General features: G+C 37.6%; 1 protein-coding gene across 1 annotated transcript in view; it reads right to left on the reverse strand.

Moving 5' to 3' along the window:
- Positions 1–25,583, reverse strand: part of scfd2 (sec1 family domain containing 2) — a 153,712-nt gene that overhangs the window by 100,903 nt on the left and 27,226 nt on the right. Inside the window, exon 4 of the mRNA XM_066719882.1 lies at positions 24,557–24,732. Within this exon, the coding sequence (XP_066575979.1) occupies positions 24,557–24,732 (176 nt within the window). The remainder of the gene's footprint in view (positions 1–24,556; positions 24,733–25,583) is intronic.

Genomic DNA, 25,583 nt, shown 5'->3' on the forward strand with positions numbered 1-25,583 from the left:
AACAGGTTCCTGTGAAGTTAAACTCTTTATAAACTCTTAATAAAGGTGAAGTATACATTTCTAACCATGTGACACCCTTCTTCTGGGCTGTGCATGTTTAAACAAACCCAAGAACTTTCTCCTTGGAAACCGGAAGGGAAAAAAATAAATCCAGTCTTTAAACAAAGTTGATTTTTAAATGTAGCACAAATGGGAGTCATCCAGCACAAACAGAAGATCTTGCACTGCCTGGAATAATAAAGCAGTTTTACTCCCCCGTCATCCCAATCTCTTTCTGACACGGTGAAAGCTGGTGTTCAATGCCAGAAGATGGGCATTGTTGGGTTCAGTCCATGTGGACTTTATTCACACTTTGTTCAGTTTGCTTCATGTTGCTCAAACACGGTCTTTAACTGCATTTTATTCCAGTAATGTGCAAGCAGCCTTAATTCGTTCACACAGTTTAGCATCCAACACTTTTTTACAGTATACACACAAGTTGTTTTTATCAAACAAATCCAGTTTACATGAGAGAATTCAGTTTTCACAATGTAAGATTTGAATGTAACATAAATCTAACTCATTCTTTCCCTCACTCTCTAATTTATAAGCAGTTCTCTTGCTTTGTTTTTAACAGTCAAATGTTGTGGGGTTTTATGTGACCAAGCAAACAAGTGTTTTGTGATGTAGGAGAGAGAATCACTAATCTGTCTTACAGGGCTCTTTCAGTCTCCTCTTTACTCTCTAATGTAACAGTGTGACCTCTTCCCTTAATACCCTTAGAAGAAAAAAAAAAAAAAATACAGTAGAATAAATTAATATCAAAAGAAACGTACGTTTTCGGCTTCATTGTTCTGCGTAACTTCCTGTCTGTGGCATTGGTATTGACAGAAACTCACACATTGGGTATCTCGCACATACTGTAACCACCCTCAGTTCTAGAGCATGAATATCATTGCCTACTGACTACTGTTTTCTCTTATTACAAAGGAAATTATAGAAAGAGTGGTTGACTGAACTCCCTTTGTGGAACAGGTAGCTTACGTCTTCAGTGGAACCAAGCTGCGAGCCAGCAGGGGAGAACTAATGATCTAAAAAGTTGGAAGTGAAGACGCAAGGAGAGACTAATCACACTCGATAAGCAGAAATCAGAAAGGGGAATGCCAAAAAACATTGGTGGTTTGTACGAAGGGTCACTGAAAAGTACAGCAAGTCATTACGGCAATATGTCCCAATACAAACATTATTACAAATTTGATAGGCAACATGCTTCCCTAAACTACCCAAAGCAAAGGGGCCATGCACTTCTTTACAAGACACTTCACCTCTCTCCTTGTGCTGGTTATGAAGATCGATGTTGAGGACCGCAGTCAGGGGTGACTTTTTCGACTGCGAGGCAGACGTGTCACTGATGCGGGCTGCCAGGCCCAAACCTGAAACACATTTGCTTGGAGTGGAGAGGAAGGAGGAGGCACAAAAACACTTCTGACTTAATAATGAACTTCATGTCTCCCCCAGGACCTGACATCTGACACACAGCAAAAAGGCCAAAGAGGATCCAGAGAGTGAGCCTTGCCACCAGCCTGGTTTTAATTAGGCCCTGAAAAGGAGCCCTCCTGCTCTCGCTCCCCAGGTTGAAGAGTTCACCCCCAGAACCTCCTGTGGGCCCAGGCACAGCCAAGTCTGGAAACTGGGCCTTCTCAATATACTTTCCTGTTTTGCTAGGTGCATGGTAGGCCCCTTTTTAACAGAACATTAACCTCCTTTCTACTCAGTGAAACTGAAATGTATTCATCAGCTAGCCCGCCTATCACACGGTTGAAAACCTTTTTTTTTCTTCTTCATAGATTCCCTCTCCTCACGAACCGCTTTAAATAAAGCGTCATTAATACTGAGCTAACACTTAATGCATGTTTTAAGTTAATGCCCCAGTGGGACTATATATTTGATTTCTAATGGCTTTATGCACTGCACAATAAAGTATGACATTTCAACGACATGAATTACACGTAGACTTAAATCACTCAACGTACCACAGGTTTTCTTGTTTAACTTGTTTGAACTACAGGTAACACCAGCTACAGCTACTTCTTACTGTAAGTTTGCCGCTCGTTCATACAATGGTCTTGAATAATGTTAAAACAGTCATTTATTTTGTTGCTTTGGAGCCCGGTTACATTTAAAAAGAAAAAGCCGCAACAGATCATATGTACATAAAACCAAGCACAAAACACAGCAGAATTGAATTTAGCAGTACCTGGTAGCTAAATTTTGCACTATGCAAGGTCTCACACAGATGGCACACAAGACTGATATTTATACCACAGGCATGTTGCAAAGAAAGTTCACAATTCTACCATGCTTTAGGAGGCTCGTTATAATAATTAAGGCAGGGTCTACATGTATAAATTCTTGGCCATAATCAGGCCCATCGATAAGTCACATTCATACTGTTGTTTTTTCTCATGCAGCTTTCAGTTTTTCAAAAGCAAGGTAAAGAAAAATGGGTATCTAATGTTTCCCAGTTTGCAGTTACCACACAGATTTCAAAAAACATAAACATCATGTTCAAGTTGGCCTCAAATGTTTACCAGATGTATAAAGAAATAATAATAATAATACCATATCCACTGGCAGAGCTGCGAAATCAAGATTACAGAGAAAGGAAAAGCCAACATATGTAAAGCCAGAATATACAGACACTATCTATAAAAACTAATCCATGCAAATATTTACATTGCACCATATTATAGAATATATTAATAAAATGGATATGAGAGGATTAGGGGAATGATTTTGTGCAGATGTGAGTTTAATTTACCGGCTTTCTTTCATTTTAGTTTGGCTCATTGTTTCTGACTCAAAGGATAATGAACAATAATTAGAAAGCTAGTTAAACTGTTTTAAGCGCCAATAAAAGGTTTTGATTTCAGTTAAAGCTTCAATAAAAAAATATATCATACTAGTATAGGCTTGTATATATTACACGCTCCAGTGTTAAATCAGCACTGCTCATATGTTACTTCTTTCTTTCTAATAATGGCAATAACTGCAAAAAATAAGTGATATTTTATTAGGCAGTGGGGTTCATGGGTTCATGGAAGCAGTAACAGGTGAAGATTATTATTATTTTATTTTTTAACATCTTAGCTGTGTAATTCAGTGAGGACCATGGAATGATAAGAGGAGCTGTGGAGGATTCTGGGAGTTCTGAGAGCCAGGGTGACCTCTGACACACAGAACGAAAAGGACTACTCACACACAGGCAGCTTGGACTTACTACCTATACACAGGGGCGGAGGAGCTGTGCCGGTGAGGGGTGCGTTCATCCCATCTTTCCATACAGCTCTCCACGTGCACAGAAACAGGCCTGGGTGTCTAACACATTGGCCAGGATTGGTGAGCACATTTCAAAAGGTTCTCCATGATTATGTGGCCAGATGACGATTACAATAAAGGCAAAATAAGATGGTTCTACGATTTTCCAAGTATTATATATTATAGTGAATGTATTTCTGAATGAAGAAAATCCCTGATGCTAGAAATGTAATGCTATTAGACACACATACACTAGGTATGAAATGTAGCAACAAAACAAAATCCAGAAAACTGTAAAGAAATTCAAATGCACACGGGCGAGACAGCAAAAACTTTACAATCAAATCTGCACATACTTTAACACTACTCTAAGTTCTTGAAAATACTATCCTTCCCAGCAAAACGATTCTAGCCTCACTATTTCGGTCCCTGTGTATTAAATTCTAAATTTGGAGCTTCCTCTAGAAATGAACTGTTGCACACAGCCAAAGCGGTTCTGGGCAAATAATTCCCATCTTAACCAAAATACATTATTATTATTAACTGTTTCCTTGAGATGGAATCCCTGAAGATCACTTCAGTCCCCAACAGAGCAGCACTGATAAATGGGAGCTGTTTACACTTCAAGCCACCTATTTCTTGTAATTACTCCCACATGTCTCAGTCTGATAAGTACAAACTAAGCTGCAGATATACATCTTACACAATGTGAGTCCAAACAGTTTGTGGCATATTTATCTGTGATTAATACTACTCTTCTGCTCTTTTTTAATGTGTATGAAAACAAGGGATGTAAATGTTTTAATGCTGCCTCTCAAGAGGTTACTCAAGAGGTTCCAGTTACATGTCTGCACTTGGTTAAATCACTACCTAGATCTGTCGTGATCTTGTTCCTACATCTAAATGCCATGATTTACAAAACAATAGCCAACTTTCAGAAAATAGCCATTCGTTTTTCATTAAGTGCACATGACTGACTGGTAGCTAATTCTAAACTGATGCCAGTGCTGAGGGGCAGGGATCTGAAGCAAACCACAGCTGTAGTGTTCACAGCTCTGGTAATCCTTTCACCCATAAAGTGAGTTTGTTTTAGAGGCGCGAGAAGAGCAGCTTGCTGAAATCCTTTGTCAACTCCAATGAGCGCAGCCCTCGCATTGTGCATGCTCAAAAAAGCGCCACTTTACCTCGCTGGTGACCCCAGGCATGGAAAAAAAAACAACCACAAAAAGAAAAGGATAACCCAAGACAACAATAGCATTGTTGGTACTTTGACTGTCAATTTAGGTTTCCAGTCTGGCAAGTCAAAAAGTGTTGACAGTGTGCAGAGAGGTAGAAGGGCAATTGGTGGAATACATACACCCACTCCAGAGAAAACATTAACATGCACCAACAGTGAAACACAAGACAAAAAGAGTGATAAATCATAGCTGAAAGTGTACAATCTGCCCAGCTTAAACAAACATTTAGAACATTTGAATGATTACATTCTAGTTTCAAAGAAAAAATGCAGAGGTCACCAAAAAATACAATGTTTATGACTCTATTCTTGAAAAACATCAATTAGAAGTGTTTGTAACCCCCCCACCCATCTGAAGTTTACCATGTCTCACATTTGCTCTGAAACACAATGCCCCCACCCCCACCCCAAATACACTTCATAATACGAGTCAATTCAGGTCATGAAATCCAACGTTTTGCACCTCAGCTCCCCTCTTGCTTCATACCTCTGCTAAAGCCAAGCAGAGCTGGCAGGGCTGCAGGGAGCTTTCCCCAGAGTGGGAATCCAATCCATTCAGCTGGAGGCAACAAGTGATCCAGAGAAATCAGGAGAGAGCAATACTCTTTTCTCTCTGAAATACATTCAGCTCCCGCAATAAGCTTTCCTCTGTTACTGACACCTCATGTTACACCTCCCTCTTTACTTTGGCTCCAGACCCTACAAAATACTGCTGAAATCACAGACACCGCATTATTATAGACAGAATACTGGACTTCCAAACACAATGTTAACAGTCTAACACGAAATGGAGAAAGGTAGAGAAACGTATTCTATATTTAAATGTGGTATTATCAATAGTTGAGGTCAAATAGATGGAAAGTGACTTTTTGCCCTTAAAAATAAATAAATCAAATGTAATTGGCGTTATTGGTTCTCAAATTAAGATGAAGATATTAAACTATATTCAATGGCTAACTAAAAAAAATACCATTATGGAAAATAAAGCACTGAAAGAACATTTATTTGGTAGCAATCTGCTCTGTCCATTTGTAAGATTGTAAAACTTTATGTAATACCATGATGTTGTAATGTATATTCAGCCTGGGGTTGGAGGCTGAAAGATGCAGCTTTGCGGTCGAGATGTTGGGTGCTGTGGGGTTGCTTGGGAAATCCTTGGCACACCACAGGCCGATGACCCCTACTGAGAGCTGCGGGGACCTGCGATTCTGGGAGTTATCAGTATGGCCTGGGTCTGCCTTGCTGGTGTAGTGCTCACATATCAGCACTGCAGTACAGAAGCAGACAGTTCAGACGTTTCAGAAATTGCATTATTGATATTTGCATCCCTGCCCTGCCAGGCAGCATGGGGACTGTGGTGGTGTGTAACAGAAGTTAAATTGACATGCCATAAAATGTCCCGCGCTCATTTACACAGCTGCTGGCTCTTATATGGCTTCTCATTTCTGTTCTCTCTTCCCTGCATTATGTACAGCTACTGCATTCCAGTCTGTCCCTAGCGGACGTCAGCTTCCTACCTTCAATGGACACTCCCTTGAGGCAGTAGCCTTTGGTATCTTTCAGATCAATACTTCCAAGTGACAAGCAGCTCTTTTGTGAGGGGACTGCGACAAACCCAATCACAGGGCTGCCTCCCCGGTCCCCACCGCCAGTCCCACTTTCCTGCGGTTCTCGCAGCTCTAGAGTGAATGTGAAAAAAGCACCCTTTTCCAGGCTTGCAGTACAATGACAAAGGACAACAGTGGAATCTGATTTCAGAGGGTCGAGTCAGAGAGAGATCTGTTAAGTTGGACTGGTCACAATTGAAAATCAAGTTTTGTAGGTGAAAAATTAATACATTATGGGAAATGTAAACAAAAAATAAAACAAAACACACAATTTCTTTACGGTTGATTTTGTAATTAAGCGATTCTTCACTGTGTCGAGTTATCCAACAGCCAACAGCAAGCGCAATAATAAAAACAGGGAAAGAGGCACAATTTCCGACGCAATTGAACCACCAAGAAAAAACACAAAGCGCACACTAAAACAGGCTCTGCGGTTTAGCCAAGCTTTCCTTGTAATTAGAGCAGTGGTAACAGTAAATCAAACCGAGGAGTTCCTGCTTTATAATGCTGAAGATAATTTCTATGTTCTCACATGCAGCCTCATCCCTATTATCAATACTGCTCAGCACAGTGCTGTGTCTAATATCATATGTAAATGTCACAATGTCATCTATCATCATTAGCTTTGCTGGTCTTAGAAAAATACCACTTAGCACTTTGTCTTATGAGTCTCCCGCTTAAATGTTGATACACACACTATACTTTCATACCAGCTCATCAAAGACATCTCCACTTCTGACGGTGAAGCTTCTCTTCATGTTAAAACATGTTCAAACAGAGATTACTTTAACTGATTGAGCGACATAATGGGATTAGGAGTCAGTTATGATCTTGTCAGATATTAAAAAGTATAATGTTGTCGGGTATTTTTTTACCATGTAGAACAGTCATGTTTGCTCATTTCCCAATGCACATTTAGAAAATTGCCTGTTACTTCCTGCCCAGACCTTAAACACACTAAATGCCCTCCCTGATCAACAGATTATAGACTGATTGAGATCATTTGTGATTACAAAGACCAATAGAAATACATTAACAAAGACTCACATCCCTAACTCAGACAATCCAAACATCCACTATCCTCCCCATGGAGAACAGTCTGTTACAAAAGTTTGTTACATTTGACAGACTGGGGACTGAGGGATTTTAATTCTTTTAGCTAAATAGCAGTCCTTCTGCAGTCATTTGTAAGTACTAGTGATTACTAGGAAGTGGATTATATTGTCATTAGAGTTATGTCTACATGTTCACTTCAAGACCACTGGCAATGTGTTGCATGTCACAAGAATTTGGTGATGATAAAGTCTAATTTATTTTAATTTAAAATGTATGAGTTTAGAAAAATGTCAGTTGTACTCCTATATAGTTGATTTATAAATCTATTTTTCAGAGAAGTCATGACACACTAATATCTTAATATAATGTATGCTTGTGTGTATAAGGTTTGACGAGTACAGTGACTCTGTATCCATTTAAAAAGTTAAAGTAAAACGGAGCTGTCAATCCCCAGTATTATTCAGTGTATTATCTCCACAGGTGCATTTGCTGCCATCACTACTTGGGTCTGTCTAAGAAACTGAGCTTCATCATTCAAAATGAATCAAAGCCTCTCTCTTGTAAATGCAGTAGAGCAGTCCTAGGCTGGCGTGTTCGGGACAGCTGTACTCTCCACCTTTCCCCAGGGGTTTGGGGTTAATATTGGCCCTATCCCCCATGCAGCTATTTTTTTCCATGTGGTATCTGATGTCTTTGTTAATAAAACGTTGGCAGGCACTCCAGCCTTCGTATTAGTATTGGCAAGATGCTGGATTTTGCTGAACTGGGAGAAGGCTGCCCCTCCTACATTTCTGTTCTGTGTTACCTACAAAAATGAGAAAATGAAGTACACAGCTTGGGGAAAAGCTAAGACACTCTGTGCTGTTTGGACCCTCTTCACATCTGACATTAAGGGTCTCACACTACTTGCTGACCTTTTTATCACTTAGGTTTTTCTTTTTGGATTTAGAGCATAACAGTTTAATCTCATTTTATCTGCCTTCTCCCAATAGACATTACAGGGAATCCTACATTGTCAATTTTTTAAACATCCATATCAAGACATTCCTCTTTGATCAGTTTATTTAGATTTGATTTCAAGGTTTGGGAATTATTATTTTAATAATTTAATTGTATTTTTAATAGCGTATAACGTGTCCTTAGACCCTATTTTTGTATATGAGATGCTAGATTACATTAAAATGGTTTGATTTCCTTCTTTTCGTGTGCAGTGGTTTGCCGGAGCAGCCCGGGATGTGTCCGCCATGGGGCTTTGCACATGGAGATGTTGTTTGTTAATTTTAGAAACCAGTACTCGTTCCTTGCAACTTCATCTAGCATGAAACTAATTAAGAAAACTGGAAACACACTTTCTCTCTCTCTCTCTTTTTAATCCAAGATAAGTATATGCATACTGCTTTAATTTATGCTGTCACATTACATGTTGTATCTATGAGGAAATATCAATACAAAAACACAGAAAAACAAAATAAACACAGAAACCAAACAAAGCAAAAGTCATGTGAATAAAGTATATATTAGGAAACAGGATAGCATGATTCCAAGAATAGACCTGGGTTGTACATTGGGAAGTGTTTTCAAGAAAACCTTAGACTTAGACCAGTTGGGAGATTTTTTGAGAATATGCATGTGACTCTCTGCAGCGTATGATTCTGGCCACTGATCCAATAAATCAACATATTGATATGTAGGTCAACAAGCCATGACTGTTGAGAATAAGAATTAATAAAAACAAGCATCATAATCCAAATTTTTGAAGAATCCTGAATCGATGGGTGATGGAGGCTGAGAAGACCACAGTGAGTCTTTATCTCTAGTGCTTAAAATACATATGGAAATGTTGGCAAATTCAAGAAGTAATGTGTTGGTCTATTTTTCCACAGAATCAAAGCTTTGATCTTGCAAAACAGTCGAGTAGAAACAAGCTAAGTGGTCACTTGTTAAAACTCTCAACAAGCAAAAAAATAAAAAAAGATTACTTCTTAAGTAGGAGTCGTATTTTCTGGCTAAACCCCCTTAATTGTTACTATTTCAAATGATCAGAGCCTTTACATCTAATATGATAAACTCAATCCTAAAACTTTGCAAGTAATTTAATTATACTACACATATGACTTGCATATATTATCTTGTTGTTGCTGCATAATTGCAATGAACAGAGGGATATAAAATGTTTCTCTGAAAAGCATATTTTTAATACACTGTGATTTCAACCGAGTTCACCTCTGTTTCTGGACATTTTTGGATTGCGTTTTGGATTCTATTTAACAGATCAAATTACAGACATTTACTTGACAATAAGAATTACTAGCAAAACCTTACCATTTTAAGGACCTTAGTTCCTAAGGGAGAATACTAAAACTGTATATTTTTAGAAATTCATACCCCTTACTTAGAAAAATGGGCCTTACATTATTTTGACGGGACATGCTTTAAATTACGGTTATCTGTCAGACCAAAATAGTATAATGACTTTATAACCTATTGCTATTTTTAATTTAAATGCCTGAAAAACAGTGAGTGATTTGGTTGTGAGTTTAATGATGGTGATGATCAGATAATAGATTATACAGAATTGTGCTATATCTTAATCTGAAAAAAAAGGTGATTAACGTGTTCTAAAGTAGACAATCATTCTGTAAAATCTGAATATTGCAAATTGCATGAGCACAAAATTAACAAAACAAAACAAATATATAAAAACAAAGTAACTGTTATTACTTATTGTAACATCCTGAGTAACAGGGTGATATTAAGTGAAGGTTGTGAATATTTATATCTGTAATAATTAAATCATTACAAACTTGCATTTTGTTGTGTATTCCTCCTGTAACATAAAGCAGCTGACTTTACCAACACAAAGATGGGTGTACATATGGCTGGCATATGAACAATCAACTTTGTTTTATTATACTTATATTTTGCAATTTGTGGTCTTTGATGGTTTCATGCTAATTTTCTTTGTTTTCTTCATTGTTTTCTTGAACTTGGACAAACAAAAATGAATATTTTATTTGTTTAAATCCTTCATCTAAAACAACTGTTAACACAATTAACTCAAGATTACTTCGGATTTACATTTTCTTCTTTTTTTAAACATATTTTTTATTTTAATGTTTTATTGTCTAAACTGTTAATGTTAATGATACTGTGTTGTTTCTATGGTGATGGTTTTCTGGTGAACTAACCATTCTGGCAACAACAGTTAGTCTTAAAGAATCTTAAAGGTTTAATAAGAGTGAATGACCTAATTAAGTATGTCCAAGATAACTACTTAAGCATTGTCACAAAATGCTAGATTATGCTGTTCTTCCTCATGTTTATTTGTTTTGTAATCTGAGAGCAAACCACAATAGTTGGTGGAATAAAAAGAATTGCGAGCTGCTCTAAATACATAAAGGAGGCATTATCCAATTATTATAAACAATCAGTATTGTAACAATTCCACATCTGTTACATTTTGCTCCCTATGCAACTGTATTGCTGCTTTTATTTTGTAAACTTGTCTTAATTTTATTTTCCCTTTTCCTGTCCTGTTTCTTCTCATCCTCCTCTAGATCCAGAAATTTGACTGTGAGAACAACATTTTTTTTTGTTAATCTTGGACATACTGCAGGGCTAGTAATTTAGTTGGACACTGTTTCTTTTCAGCCACAAGAACAAAACCAAATTTCCCATAGCACAGCTGATTTGAAGTGTGTGCATAGAGACTCCTGCCCTGCCAATAGTTTTCTGGAACACTCTGGCAACAAAGAGGAGCTATGTGGCATCAATGCTAAATTTGTTTTTATACGTTTGGGAAGCTGAGAAGTATTAGAGCCCACATATTAACTCTTTCAATGGGTTCATTCTGTTTCTGGCTTCACCTACTGATAACACTGAGCTCTTTCAAACCCCGGTCCTGGGGAACAACAGGGAGAATATCGGTGACTGCCTTTCCTTGACCCAGCTGACCTAACTGCTGCTGAAGCGAGGGCTGGCTGGAATCCAGAGGCTGACCCCAACAATCATTACAAATGAAAAGCAGTGACCCTCTGAATCATTCCATATGGACCTGAACACCGAGAGCCCCAGAGCCAGCCAGGCTTGCACAGGTGGGCGCTCCTTTTGGAGTCCAAGCCGGACACCGGGGAGCGCAATCAGACGGATATATTGTACCGCACACAGGTGTCCCGGATCAGAATTTTCAGTGGGATTAATGCCAATGAAATAGAAGGGTAATGTAATTACAGGTCTGCATTTCGCATCGGAGAAAAGGCCCGTTATCCAACAGTGGGCAAATTAAAAAAAAAATAAACATAAAAATAAAAAAGCCAGGGGTGTCAATTCTCTGTCTCATCAATTCAGTCCTAATATCATCATCCTTAAATCCCAAATGCAAATTATAGTTCACAAACTTGATGGTGATTTTTCTTTAACAGAGGTGCCTTCTCGGTAATTAATGCAAATCTGCCTGTCTTTAATTTGAGACAGTGGAAGGGCAGACGTCTAGATTGTGTGGGGGCGCTAGTCAGCATTACTGCACTTGTTGTGTTATGTTATGTCGCCATGGAGTGGACTGTCACTGAAGGCTCAAGGCTACACAAATAGTGGACTGCGGTTTCTATACAACAGATGTATTTATTACAATTTCAGATGTATGGATAGAAAACATATGGTTGACTTTCAGATTTATATGTATTTTTAAGGTTAATTCCAAACTTAACCACCTAACATTAACGTCAAATCAGCCAGCTCCAAAAAAGGGAATGACTTCCTTTTTGTCCACGAATATGCAAACTGAAGAGTAAGAAAAGTCAGGAAAGCCAGTTTACACCAGTTCTGTTATGAAGGAACCTACGTGACAACTAAATAACTTCACAACACACTGAACTAAAATGTGACACCTCTGAAAGCAAGACACTACTTATTTACATAACGTGGAACAATCCTTTTTAGTTTTCAGTGCTAGATGTTTGTAAAACTCTTTTCTCAAAGCATAGAGGAGTCACAACCTCTCTCAGCCTCAGACATCACACTTCATTGTGGCAATAATGAATAGTAATGTGAGACAACATGTCTGCACAAGACAACATTATTGTCTATACCTTTTTAAGTTGTGTTACACCATTCTGTGCCCTCAAGTGTCCATTTTATCACTGGGATGAAAACTGTGTGTGTTTTCCCCCGCCCCCACATCTTCCTGAGGGTAAAGATCAGCCGCCAGACATGACATTTCCGCAGATTTGTTTTATCAAATCAAATAGGTCTTTAACACCTTAGGACACACAGTCAAAATCACGAGGAGCTCGGTTTAAATTTCACTATGAATTCCACCTGGAGACAAAACTGCAGACCTTCCCACACTACATGGTTCTACCATTTGGTTATTGTTAATGTCTCCTAATCCATGGGCCCTGTCCTCTTACCCTGGCTCAACCAAGAGTGACAAATTATGTGTTAGCTAATCTCCTGTTATTTAGATTTTATCTTCAAAAAGAAAAAAAGAAAGGACAAAATCTTGATACACTCCGAGGTGAGTCAGATCTATATCTCAACTTCAGAGGTTAACACTGAGCAGCTTTTATAGGGGGCCAAGGACTGGATGAAAGTTGGGCATTAAATACAAATAAGTAAAACTAATAAACATATATATATATATATATATAAGGAATTGCTACACCTCTCTTTTTTGGGGAATTTAGTTCAGAGTACCAAAAGTAGCATTTCTGCAATATACAGCAAGCACAAAGTGAAAAAGAACAAGTAAACTCTGTTTTCCCCAAATGACCTAGGTGTAACGAACATCTTAATAGAACTGTGGAATGGTAGATTAACTGCAATTTTAAGTTTCAGCATATTCATGGCTGGGACTGTGTCCAGCGGTTACAAATAAAGGCGACTTCTAATTTCTTAATTTTGACGTCTGAGTCCGTAATTAGTAGTTAGATTTTTCCACATTATGTTCAGATTTGACAGAATTTGTCAGTTAACTTCGGACTCAACCACAGCAACGCTCCCAAAAAGACACAGCCTCACAATCGCTCTGTACATCATTTCCAACTAACATTCCTGTTTTTTTCCTGCCTCTTGATTACTGTTGAGTTTCAAAAACCAGACGGCTGTGGTGGATTCCCCAGCGTAATCCATGCTGCCCCTCATCCCTGGTGTCGAGACTTTGGCTGCCCATATATGCTATGGAGATCAGACCCTCTAGTGTTCTGGACTGCCCCTCTACAGACAGAGCCACTGTTGAGCTGGAGACCTCTTCAGGTCAGTTGGCAGCAAATTAAATGCAAGACACTGTAACATGAATATATTATTCTTATAGGCTGTGATAGTGAAGTGATGAACTGCCCCAACCGCAAAACCCTAGACAGACTCTGCTACCAGTATATTCTCAGGGAGGATCTCTAAATGCTCCTGAAGGGGATCTCTTTTAACATTTTTTTTAACATGGATCCCCCCATCTCAAACATATAAAGATATATTGACAATGAACATACATAGCACTATTAGAGGACAACCGATCCTTAACTTAGTCTAGGCAAGAGGGCAAAATGGAGGATTGAGAAAGAGTGCTGATTTACAAACCAAGGTGGAATTATTCCAGACCCTCCAACTGAGCCCCTGGGATATGTTTGAGAACCTCAACCCACTAAAAACAATCAATTAGTGGGAGAGAAATACAACAGACAAAGATCCCGGGCACCTTTTAAAATGCTTCTTTCTGGATTAGCCTTCAAACGCTCTCTTAACTATAAGACATGACTACGGATAAAACAAATTAGTTCTTTAAACTGAAACAATGTCAAATAATAGATACTACATGACAGTATAAGTGTTTTATGCAAGTTACATGATCCCCTTAACCACCCTATGTGTGTGAATATTTTTGTACCACAGGTTCAAAACTAGTTGAAAAGTTATTAAGTCGTGTTCCAGCAAAGTTTCTGCTTGTCAAATGCTTTTGGACACAGTTTACATTTTCTGTTCCTTTCCCCCATTTATTTTAATTAATACCACATTGAAATCTTATACTAAGGAGTAATGCATGCTTATAAAACAAAGTGAATACAAAAATGTTGACACATGACACACTTTTGAGAATATCTGAGAGATTAATTAACGTATTTAACACAAACAGATGTTTACAGAATCTGATTTCATATTCAAACATTTCGAACCTACTGATATACTTTACATACATCTTGTGCACCAGTTAGGGCACTATTGAAAAAAGATCACTAGTGATGTGTCATTGCCCACTTTACACTCTTCTCAAAATACTAACTCCCACGGGGAGGAAGCACCTACACTACACTTGAGGTCTCGGCACCACACCGATTAGGTGCTCAGTTCAATTAACATCTATTAAGTAATCTAGTTTAGTGAGCAATGCTCCAAATATGTTTTAATTGCGTTATTAAATATTTCCATTTAATGGCAGGATGATTAACTTACACAAACAAGTTAAATAAATAAAATACATGGCGTACGATAGATGACTAAGGACATAATATGGAAAACAGTTAGTCAGAAAATCCATTCAAAACTGAACTGTTTTTTTTTTGGGTTTTGTGATGAGTGGTAAATGAAATAAAATAAGTTCATAGATTTTCCTTTGAACTAAGGAAATTGAAGTATGTTAGTTACGTTGGCAATGACTTCCAGATCTATATATAGACTAACACATTTAAAACAGCATAATGCCACCGCTCCAAGTTTTATTTCTCGGGATAATGAGTAACTACATTTAATACATAACAGGGGGTCTACAGCATTTCACTTCCTGCTCCAAATAAACTCAAATACCACAGACTTTTCCGACAGTAATCTGAAGTGAATAAACAAACGAAGGAAGTACAGGGTAAACACTACATAAATGGAAATTGTTATTTTGGTTTCAAAAACATTTTATTCAACTTCTGATATTAGTTGAAATGTTAAAATAATGACATTTGGCTCTGCTCAAAATGAGAAGTGCTCTTGACGTATTTAGACTTAGTGAATTGAGCAGGGATATTTGGCACATAGGAACTTACTGATGGGCTTGGACAGGTATTCATGCTTTTAGCAACAACCCTGAGCTGAATCTGAAGTAAATCTGAAGTGGAATTAATAAAACATGACAAAATAATGCTCTACTGCAGCTATATATGCAATAACAAACTGTTTTTTCTGCCAATTCAGTTCATTTACAATCACAAACATTTCTTGAGTGATATGTATGGTTTCTGCTCCATGTTTCTGGTGATCTGGTTGAGAATCACTACTGCCAACACCACAATTCTCATTCATAACCACTTGGACCATGTTTAGCAAGTAATGTGTACATTGTAATGCTTCAAAGCTCGACAGATATAAACTTGCTGCAAGTGAAGCTTTATTAAAGCACAGCACAGTACGTTTAAGACATACAAAAATACGACATTGTCACCACTAAATTGTGGAGGTAATAAGTGTGTAGTCATACAAAACACCAACACTGTGAGGAATTATCATTTATTTTGTCGTTTTTAATCTTGGATGGAACATTGAGGTGACAGTAAATTGGTAACATCTTGTTCACAAAATAACATTACTAAATCCAGTAATAATAATAATTATTGTTATTATAAGAGCGAGAAGAATATAAATATGAGTTGTACTGCAGAATTTACTATTTTGTCTGAGAATATGACTCCTTGCCATTGCAGCTGAACATCGAAACCAACATCCTTGAGCTTAATGATGTCACAGCTCAGGAAGGCATTAAACATCAAGAATATAAACGTCAATCACCACTAGTTAACTGCACAAGTTAACCAATTCCTTGAATTCCAAAAGGAACACAGGGGAGGTTTTGATACACTAACATCCAGAAGTGGAGCAAAGTAGTACTAATGGGATTATACTGAAACTTTCACCTCCAGGGCACTAGTTAATTTCCAGCCCAAGTCATTTGTGATGTAAAGTCACTCTAGTGTGAAGGCGGTCAAAGAGGTCCTTGAGAAATTAGTTTTGGTGGCATCAAGCCTGCATGGTTAGGAGTCCACATTAAACCGAGTAGAGTCTGATGTTAATGCATGAAACTGCCACAAGCTACACAGTGGGGAGAAGGGTTCAACAGATATGCTGACAGCATTCACGCCCCTTTGTTGGGGTATCTTCAGTGACTTCAGAGAGAGGTTGGGGGTAACTGGGGGAAAATGTACCCTGTATCTGGCCAAGAGCATTAGCTCAGAGGAATCTGTTTTGTAATTCTTTTGAAGATACAAAACACACTTGAAAACAATTAAAACATGAAATGATAATCATGTTTTTATCTAGTGTTCACCAGGGTTGGAGTCGTACAACATAAGTGGAATGTTTTTAAACCAGATCTTGTTATACAATGAGATATAAGTGGAAAAAATAGGATAGCTCTGAATCGCCATGCAAAGAAATACAGGGTGATTATGAATAGATTTACCAAAATGTTATTTTTCAGTCTCAGCCTTAATGTTAAGGTACAGTCTTTATAGATGCATCTATAAACTATTGCTTTATTGTTTTATGACAAATCTTACATTTTCAAAAGTAGAATAAATATATAGAAATAAATTACTTTCTGTTGTTCTTATTTTATAAAATCACCTAATGGTACTTTTAGTGGAACTGGGTGCATTTCCCAGAAAAATAAATAAGTAAACAAATTAAGACAGCATTTGACATATAAACAGTTGAACTTGCAGAACTGACTGCAGAATGTTCCTGGAAGGGGTGATGTGAGAGTAATGCTGGTGAAAGAGGCTGTGTTTATTGACAGACCTGGCACCCATCAAGTAGCCTCATTCAAAGTGCTGGGGCCAGACCAACCCCGCTGGAACACAGCCATTCACTGCTCACCATTTGCCATGTCACTGTGCCAATGTGATGCGGTGTTTCAACTGCAGTGCTGTCAATCTTCTCAACACCCAACATTCCCAACTCCAGGCTCAACTTTGATTGGTTGGCTGAAACATTTACTCTTCGAGCACAAGGGGGTTTATTCTACTAACTTGCTGAAGCACAGCCAACATTGTATTTAAATAGACAGAATAAAATCTTATCTCAGGCAAATCTGCTTGATGGGAACTATACTTATACAACAGTCACAGAACTGGCAAAGAACATCCTAGAATATAAAAATGGAAGAGTTGGAAAGAGGTTTGATTGGTGCATTTTGCTCATCCAGTTGTTAGTAGGTTAATGATTCCACAACCACATAAAGACTTTTCAAAATTATTTTCAATTTCATAGACTAAGGACATCCTGCTGCTCTTCATTTTGAACTCTCTGTGATCCTAAGAGTCTGTCTTAAAATGATTGATTGGCATGAGAATGGGTAGGAATTAAGGACAAAGGTCTTCAGCTGTACTGCTTGTCAGTAAAACCCAATCTTATTTATTATTTTGAATCACAATGGTCCTGAAACCTTCTGTTGTACCCTTCTAAAACATTTCTAGCATTCTTTTCCATGCTGATAAGTCTACAATTCAATTAAACACGTGGCAAGTGTGTAAATCAAGCCATTAACCAAGTACATAATTTAGTATCAAAACAGAAGTCAATGTAGCAAAGATGGAAAATCTATCCAGCCGCGGAAAGTCCTTGAGTTGTTATTAGTATTATTTATTTATTGGCAGAAAATCTATCCAGGCCAACTTATAGTTTACACAAATTAAAAATATCATTAAATTATTAAAGGGTATGGTGAATAATATCCTACATTTAAATGACACTAAACAACATTTAGTAAACATTTAATAAAACATCCATTAACTCTCCACTGCAGAAATGATTAACTACACCATGACTATGATTTCTGCAATATTTAATTAAATAGAAAACCTGATGTACTGAAAGTGTGACATGTGGCTAAAGGGCCTGAAGTCTAGCTGTGAAGCAGCTTGAAGCCAAATGCAAATTTGCTACAACAGGAGCCTATTGTTTTAAAATATTTTATATGTATTGGATTGTTCCCAGTGCAGTGTTCAAAATATAAGCAAGTACCCATCTATTACTCAAATTTTCCAAACCAAAGCCTGACCCGAGAAGACTGTCTGATGTACAGAAAATCACAATCTGAATTGTTTTGCTAGCACAGGATTAATGACAGTTGCAACATTTGTTATATTAAAAAATCCCAGGGTTGTAAATTACTTAATTAACTTAACTTCCATTTTTGAGGGGGAGGAGGGGGTAAGTGTAAACTATGGATGAGACGACAAGCTCTATTTGATGCAGTTAAAGGTGTAACATTTTCATATTCATATTCATATTACTTAATGAATCTTTATGATTTGAGCAATATTTGCTTAGATTATATCCCTTATTATCACTCTAGGAAAAAGGTGGATTCTGTGAGAAATCTCACACAGGATTACTCGGCCTGGTCTGGGGCACAAATTTCATCTCAGGAGCTGCATGCGCAGCTCGACTCGTCATATCCCTGTTTTCTCTGGAGATAAATGTCAAATCGGGGGGGAAAGTTTCAAAGAGAAGAAAATACAAGATATACATTTGTTTTGTACTGCATTAAAACTAAATAGTATTACTTTAAAATGTGCATATCTTCACATTTTAAGCTTTTTTTAGTCCATTTCAACTCCCAAGGTGATCTCGTTAATTCGGCCATCATTTAGTGAGGCCACTTTTCCCATGATTTCCAAATATTTTCATGGACATGACTGTCACATAGCACGCATGAAACCCTCCAGTCACCGTTAGATGCCGTTCTCCTCCCATTCTTTTGTTCTGCCCTGAATTTTCATTCATCCAATTATTTAATTATCATCCACAATTATTGCTACCATTACCTCACCTGTCCCTTATTGACCCTGCTCATTAACCCCTCTATTTATACCGCTTTGTTATTCTCCTTTGTTGCGAAGTCATGTTTGCATCGTATATAATTTCCGAGCATTCATTCCCAGTTATAGTGTTCTGACCCTCGCTATCTTTCTCTCGACCACTGCCTTTTGGATTTCCCTCTTGTACACCCCGTCCTTCGACCTATTGCCTGTCCACTCGACCAAGTCTTTCTGATTCCCCACACCACAGTTGTTTACCTGACCCCTGCCTGTTTCCTGGTTTTGATTCTGCTCCACACTTGTGTTCCTTTTCCCTGGCAACATCTGATGACAATGAAACGTGTTTTTAATATATATATTATTTATTTATTTATTTATTTATGTATACAGTGAATATCTTTATCAGGTACATTTAGATACCGATGTGTAGTTTGTGTTTGCTCATTGCCAAATATACAATTGGTTTGAAAAAATGTTTATATTTTCAATTATAATTTCTCTCTTTCTTTCACTGAGCACGAGCCCATTCAGAAAGCACAAGGAAGACTGTTTACTGTGCAGGGGGTGGAGACATAAGACTATTTTAAATTTGAGACAGAAGGTTGACCGTGTTTTAGATAGATACTTTCCCCCTCTTTCAGGGCATGGGTCAATTTTGTACTTTTTCTATACCTTTTGCTTTTTGATTAAATCGAGGGAGCTTTGGCAGATCTTGAGCGCTCACTGAGTGCATTTCTGAGTTGTGCCTGGTGGACTGTTTCTGTCCAGATCTCGGCACTAGAAGCACTTGTGCCTACATGTGACCACTCAGAAGAAAGCTTATTTCTCCCTCGAGTTCAATCTTGTTTTTGGTTTTAATTGTATTTATTTTTAAACTACTATAAAAAAAGTTAATGTGAGCTGGGGGACCAATTCTCCGGAGCAAAACTTAGTGCAATGGCAGAGCAGATTTTTCAAATACTGAAACTATATCTCAAATCGTAGATCTGAATCTCTTCTTTCAGGAAAGAGTTTGTATGTATGTATGTCCTGCTTAAGTATGTATTGTTGAAGGAATAAGCCAAAAACCATGTCATATTATTCAGGCCGTTTAGCAAATGGTCAACAAGGATGAGAGAAAAGTGCCCAGAACTCAGTGAGAGGGTGATGCAATATTAATTGTTATACATGAGTGTGTTTATTGAGCTCTGTGGTTTGCTTCCAGGCAGTTTTTAGAATGGAAAATTATTTTGCCTTTTTCTCAGAGCTCTATTAGTATTCATGCAGCTCAGGAGCAGAAAAGGGAAATCGCAAAATTAAATAAATTGCTATAAAATAGTGAGAACTGAACTCAGGTGAAAACGTCAACTGGTTTATTAATCTGTGCATTAAGACCTTTCATTTGATACATTTCTTGGCAAGATTTAGTTATATTTAACCCATAGTGAGCAGGTGAGCCAGAGTGAGGGTGGGTGTAACTCAGTGAGGCTACCCCAAAAATGAGTGAGGTTGCCGAGGATGAACTCCCTTAATGCCGCAAGAACGGGATTTTCAGATTTTCCCCGTGCACCGTTCAGGTTCTGAATTTTGGGGTTGCGCCACTCACGACATGAAATAATGGGATGACCCCCACAAACCACACAAAACTTTTATGTTCATATGAAAAAGGATCATCTGAAATGGAGAGAATTTTTTTTTAGTATTTGGCCAGTTTAGATGGGGGTGATTGAGGACAGTAGTACATGAGTTTACAAGCTTATTTTCACTCAAATTAGTTACAATGTTACTTTCCATCTGTTGCAGTGTAACTTTTATGGTTTTGCTTCCCATGACGTAACACCAACAAAAACAGCATAACTTATTATTATTACTCGAAAACTACTTAAAATGGGATAAATACACAGAAACGGATAGCTGTGGTAAAGCTCAGCTAGTTGCTTATTCTGCAAAGTTTTAAACCCCTCAGTAAATCCAAAGGGAGGGCCTTTCTCATCAAAGGTCATTTAGCAACAACTGGCATGATCTTTTTTCCAAGGAATGAAACTACCAGGGGCTTCAGGGCATATTCCATGATAATCCTTTAGCGTGTCACCTCTCTTACCTCAGCAATCTCTTTCAAAAAGCAGCTCTGTTCTAAAAACAATCTAGAGCCAGGTTTTCTTGTTCACAGGGAACCAAGCTTTTTTTGACATGTTTACAACTCATGCTAATTGTTTTTCTTTGTCCCTTTACAGCAAATTCCCGATGTCAGAAAATCTATTGCTCCCCATTCACATCAACTCAAAACAAAAGTCGATGCTGGCAGCTGAATTTCCAATCGATTTATGTCAATTCAGTGACAATCAATCTTCAAAACATTTCCCTAGTTCTGTTCACTTTAGACAAATAAATACATAAAAGTTGGAAACATAAAACATTTCCAGAATCAGTTTATCCACATACAGGGCTTGGACATGGTACAAAACCACAAAAAAAACTGTATTTAAGATGTTTATTCATCACAATGATACGCAGGGGGATATTTTTCAAATTAACAAAAAGTATTATGCAGTTCAACTTCCATCAGCTGAATCAGCATTGTAACACATGAACATGAACTTTACCCTCCAGCTACTTTCTTTCTACAAAATATTTGAATAAATATTAGCACTGAAAGGTCAAATGTTTCAATTAATTAATGTATTGTTATTTTGAGGAAAACATACAGTACCATTGTGGCCAAGACTATTGTATATCAAAAAAATGTTGATCCTTGACCTACCGATTTAAGATGTGAATTCTCTCCCTGTTTTGCTCACATGACCTAGTTTTCTGTCCATTATGTTTGGTTTCTCAAATGTGTTCCTATTATTTCAATTCTGAAAATCTACTCTTGATCCTTGTTATCCAGCTACCAATCCATCTTCAATCTAATTTTATTCTCTAAAGATCTAAGATTGTTGAAATTATAGTTGCCACCAAGATCATATGGTAGTAAAACACACTATTGAATCTCTTTAGTTTTATTTCAGGGTCCATTATAACATTTTATCCAATTTGTTGAAGACTTATCTGATGCTTTACACTGACAACGTCAAGCCCTTGGTAATTATTTTCAAGGACCTTACAGCTGGTTTTGACACCATTGATTCTGCAAGCCTCCTACATCACCTGGCCAAATGAAATGGTCTACATGGTTCACAGTTCCTACACTGCCTGGATGCCTGCAATCTATATCCTTTGGGTTCTAGAAAAGACCTTTGCCCTCAGTCACTTGTCCATTGTCTACCAGAGCCATTGTCCCTTGTGTGTCTTTTCTTGGATTGGTGCTGCTCAAATCAATATCCTTCTCTTAGGCAAAGCAATTAAAACTTCTGCCAATGTGACACTGGTCTATACAATGCATATCTCGGATAACTAAAGTTTCTCCTACTTATGAACACATCAGGTCTTAAATGTAAAGAAACCATGACTGAATGTGCGGTATATATACTGAGGACTGGTCTTTACTCTTATGTCAGTTTTTACTGGTTTTAGTTTACATGCTATGCACTGTTATGCTTTGAGGTTGTGGTCATCATAAGGCAATTGGTGATATTTGTACACAGTTTAGCTTAACAGGCGTTTACAGTGCTAATACCCAGATACATACAGAACATGTAAATGACTGCTATACAACGCAGTGCAGCTTTGTTTGCTCAACAATCTGTAGAGAGAATCCCTGGAAGACCAACAAATGGCTGACATGGTTTCTAGAGGACACGCTTTAGAATGACCTCAGCACAATCTTTCAGCAGAGCTTTTTTTATCTTATCTAGAAGCCCTCTCAGCCAAGACAAATACAATATTAAGGCATGGGGCTTGACTCAAGCTGTGAAATATTCCCATAAAGATATTTGCAGCAAAAATGTTTATAAAACATCATAGGCAAGATTTAGTTTCTGTCTCAGTGAAAATGTCTAGACAGATTTTTAATTTCTGTCTTCAGAACTATAATTTCTTGATTCGTATGGTAAGTACTACATCTTACATGGGGGGGGGGGTGAAACGTGTCACAATCACTAACATTTCAAATGAGAGATTATACACAGTGCATCGTACAGTTACTTTCCCAGTTATTATATATTAATCAGTTGTATGACACTCAGCTTGTGATGCAGAATAAAATAGTAGAGTTCTGAATTTCACTGATGAAAAGAGTTCTCTTTGAAGCATCTTGCATGGATTTTTTTTTATATAATTAATTTTGTCAGATTTAAAATATTACCTTTTTCCCCTTATTGGGGCATATACTTCTGAAATGTACCTTCCTGGCAATTACAGACAGGGCAACTAGGAGAGTTAGAAAGAATAGAAAACCAAAGAAAAAAGAATACGATAGCCATTGACCAGTAGGCTAAAATAATCTGCATTTAAACTACAGGAGCTCATGAATTAAGGAATACATATCATTACTGAGTATTAAAATGTTCCCCTAAAAAAGGCGTATTGGATATTGGATCATGCTTGTGTCCCGAGGAACAACAACAAAAAAACAGCCATTACTGAATCTGTGGTAATACTAAGTCAGTTCTATGGATACACCCTTTTGTATGACGAATCAGAAGATGTCATACATTAGGTTTGCCAAACCATGCAAAGAGTGGCTCCTCACGACATGGGCTGGGGCTCCTGGCACAAGTTGCCAGATGCAGTTATAAAGGTGTCAAACAACTATGCTATGGGAAAAGGGTGGGCAGGCCACTCACAATTATTACATCACAGCTTATTCACTGGTCAGGCTCATGAGCTCAGCTGGTTGCATTTCAAATAAATCCCACAGTGGATATATGCTAAAAACACACTGCTGCCCGGGAACCTGGAAGAGCCAATAAATATGGTTTCAATTCTTTGAAGAACAAATTCACACCACATTTCTGGTTGATAAAGGATCCGGGTGGTACTCTGCAGTCATTTCATATTAAGCCATTAAGTGCTCAGGTCTTTGGCATGAAGAATACATTAACTAACATGTTAAATTATCCAAAAGCCCTTAAATTCACTATGTGTAATGTTTATTCATTTGCCAGTTTCAAAGGAGATATTTTGTGTGAGAAATGCAAAAACAGAGAACCATCACAAGCTTAATTTATTTCAGTACATTTTCCACAACTACTTGGCAAAATGTATGTTCTATGGATTAACAGTTGACCTAACTTTATATCATTCCTTTTGTATAAACTTAATTTTATCAGAGGGGTTTGTGGGAATTAATAAACCAGACAAGGGAGTGCTGTACACTAGTGCAAAACATACTCTACCTTTAAACCCTTAACAATTGTTGTTTCTGGAGAGAAAAGGGGAAACAATAGCTCTGGGGCAAAATGCTTCCAAATGCATCCCATTAGCTTTCTTCAAGGAAAAACAAAAACAGAGCAATAAGCAATGTGCGCAGAAGCACAGCTTGGGTTTGGGGTGGCAGAGTTGCTCTACTTCAGTGAGAATAGAGTTTTATTACTTAAGTAAGTTAATGTGTTTTCAAACCTCTGTTCATCAACTTCGTCCAAAAATCAGGCAATATGTTTGTTCTCAGTGAATACACTTCTGCAGTAAGGTAATCATCTTACCTGTAAGAGGAGTCTTTCAAAAGCCAGGAAGGTGTCCCACTTGGCAAGCGAGGGGTGCTGGAGGGTCTGTGCTGTGGCCAGGGACAGCTGAAGAACCCCAGAGTGGCTCTCAAGGGCTTTCCAGCTGTTCTTAAACAACTGGATGTAGGAAGAGAGCTGCTCAGGTGTAACTCGACCTGCAGAGACACAGAGGTGGATGAGGACCACATCTGATCAGCACTCACTTATTCTACACGTGAATCGAGAAAATCAGTTCTGTGTCTTATGGAATAGGAACAATTACTCAAGTCTAGAAACACACAACAAATCGCATTTCATTTTAAAAGCATTTTCCATATACATTACAAAAAATGAAATAACCCTTAATAGATGTCATACTCCCCTGGTCTAATAGGATGTAATAGGAAAGATTAAATCAAATTAAATCTCTTAAAGTTCATGTATTGATTCATTACAGGTAGTCCACCGTCCTAGACATGAGGGGACTCTAATGTACTGGTTTAATGGATGAGTTTGAATTGAGTATCTGCACATTTTTAATCAACTGATAGCATTTCCATTTGGGGATAAAAAAGGTTTGCAAAAAAATATATTTCCTGGGATCTTAGGTGTCAAGTCTTTACAGAGTATTAATGCATCTGATAATGTAGGTGTTGAAGTACCATTCTGGGAAGTCCATGTTTTGTTCTTGTGAAGTACATTCACAAATACGCATTTTATTATCAGTGACAAGTATTTGCTCTCTTAATTTGTTCAGTGTGCTAAACATCATCATCATCATCATCATCAACACCACCAGCAATTCAATAACCAATAAAATAAAAATGTTAGTTGAATCCAAAGCCCATAATTACAAAATAATCTATGTTGATCACTTGAAGATAGAAAAGGTCAAATAAGGAAGAGAGAACATAACCTCACACGAGACATAATAAATCAGGACAAAAAAAGAAAAAAAACTTTAGTGGGAAAATAAATTGTTTTATCACAGCCAAACTTATTGCAAAAGCTATTTGTCACCTCTGAC

This window comes from Amia ocellicauda, chromosome 13 (genome assembly GCF_036373705.1).
Source record: "Amia ocellicauda isolate fAmiCal2 chromosome 13, fAmiCal2.hap1, whole genome shotgun sequence".
NCBI classification, from domain to species: domain Eukaryota; kingdom Metazoa; phylum Chordata; class Actinopteri; order Amiiformes; family Amiidae; genus Amia; species Amia ocellicauda.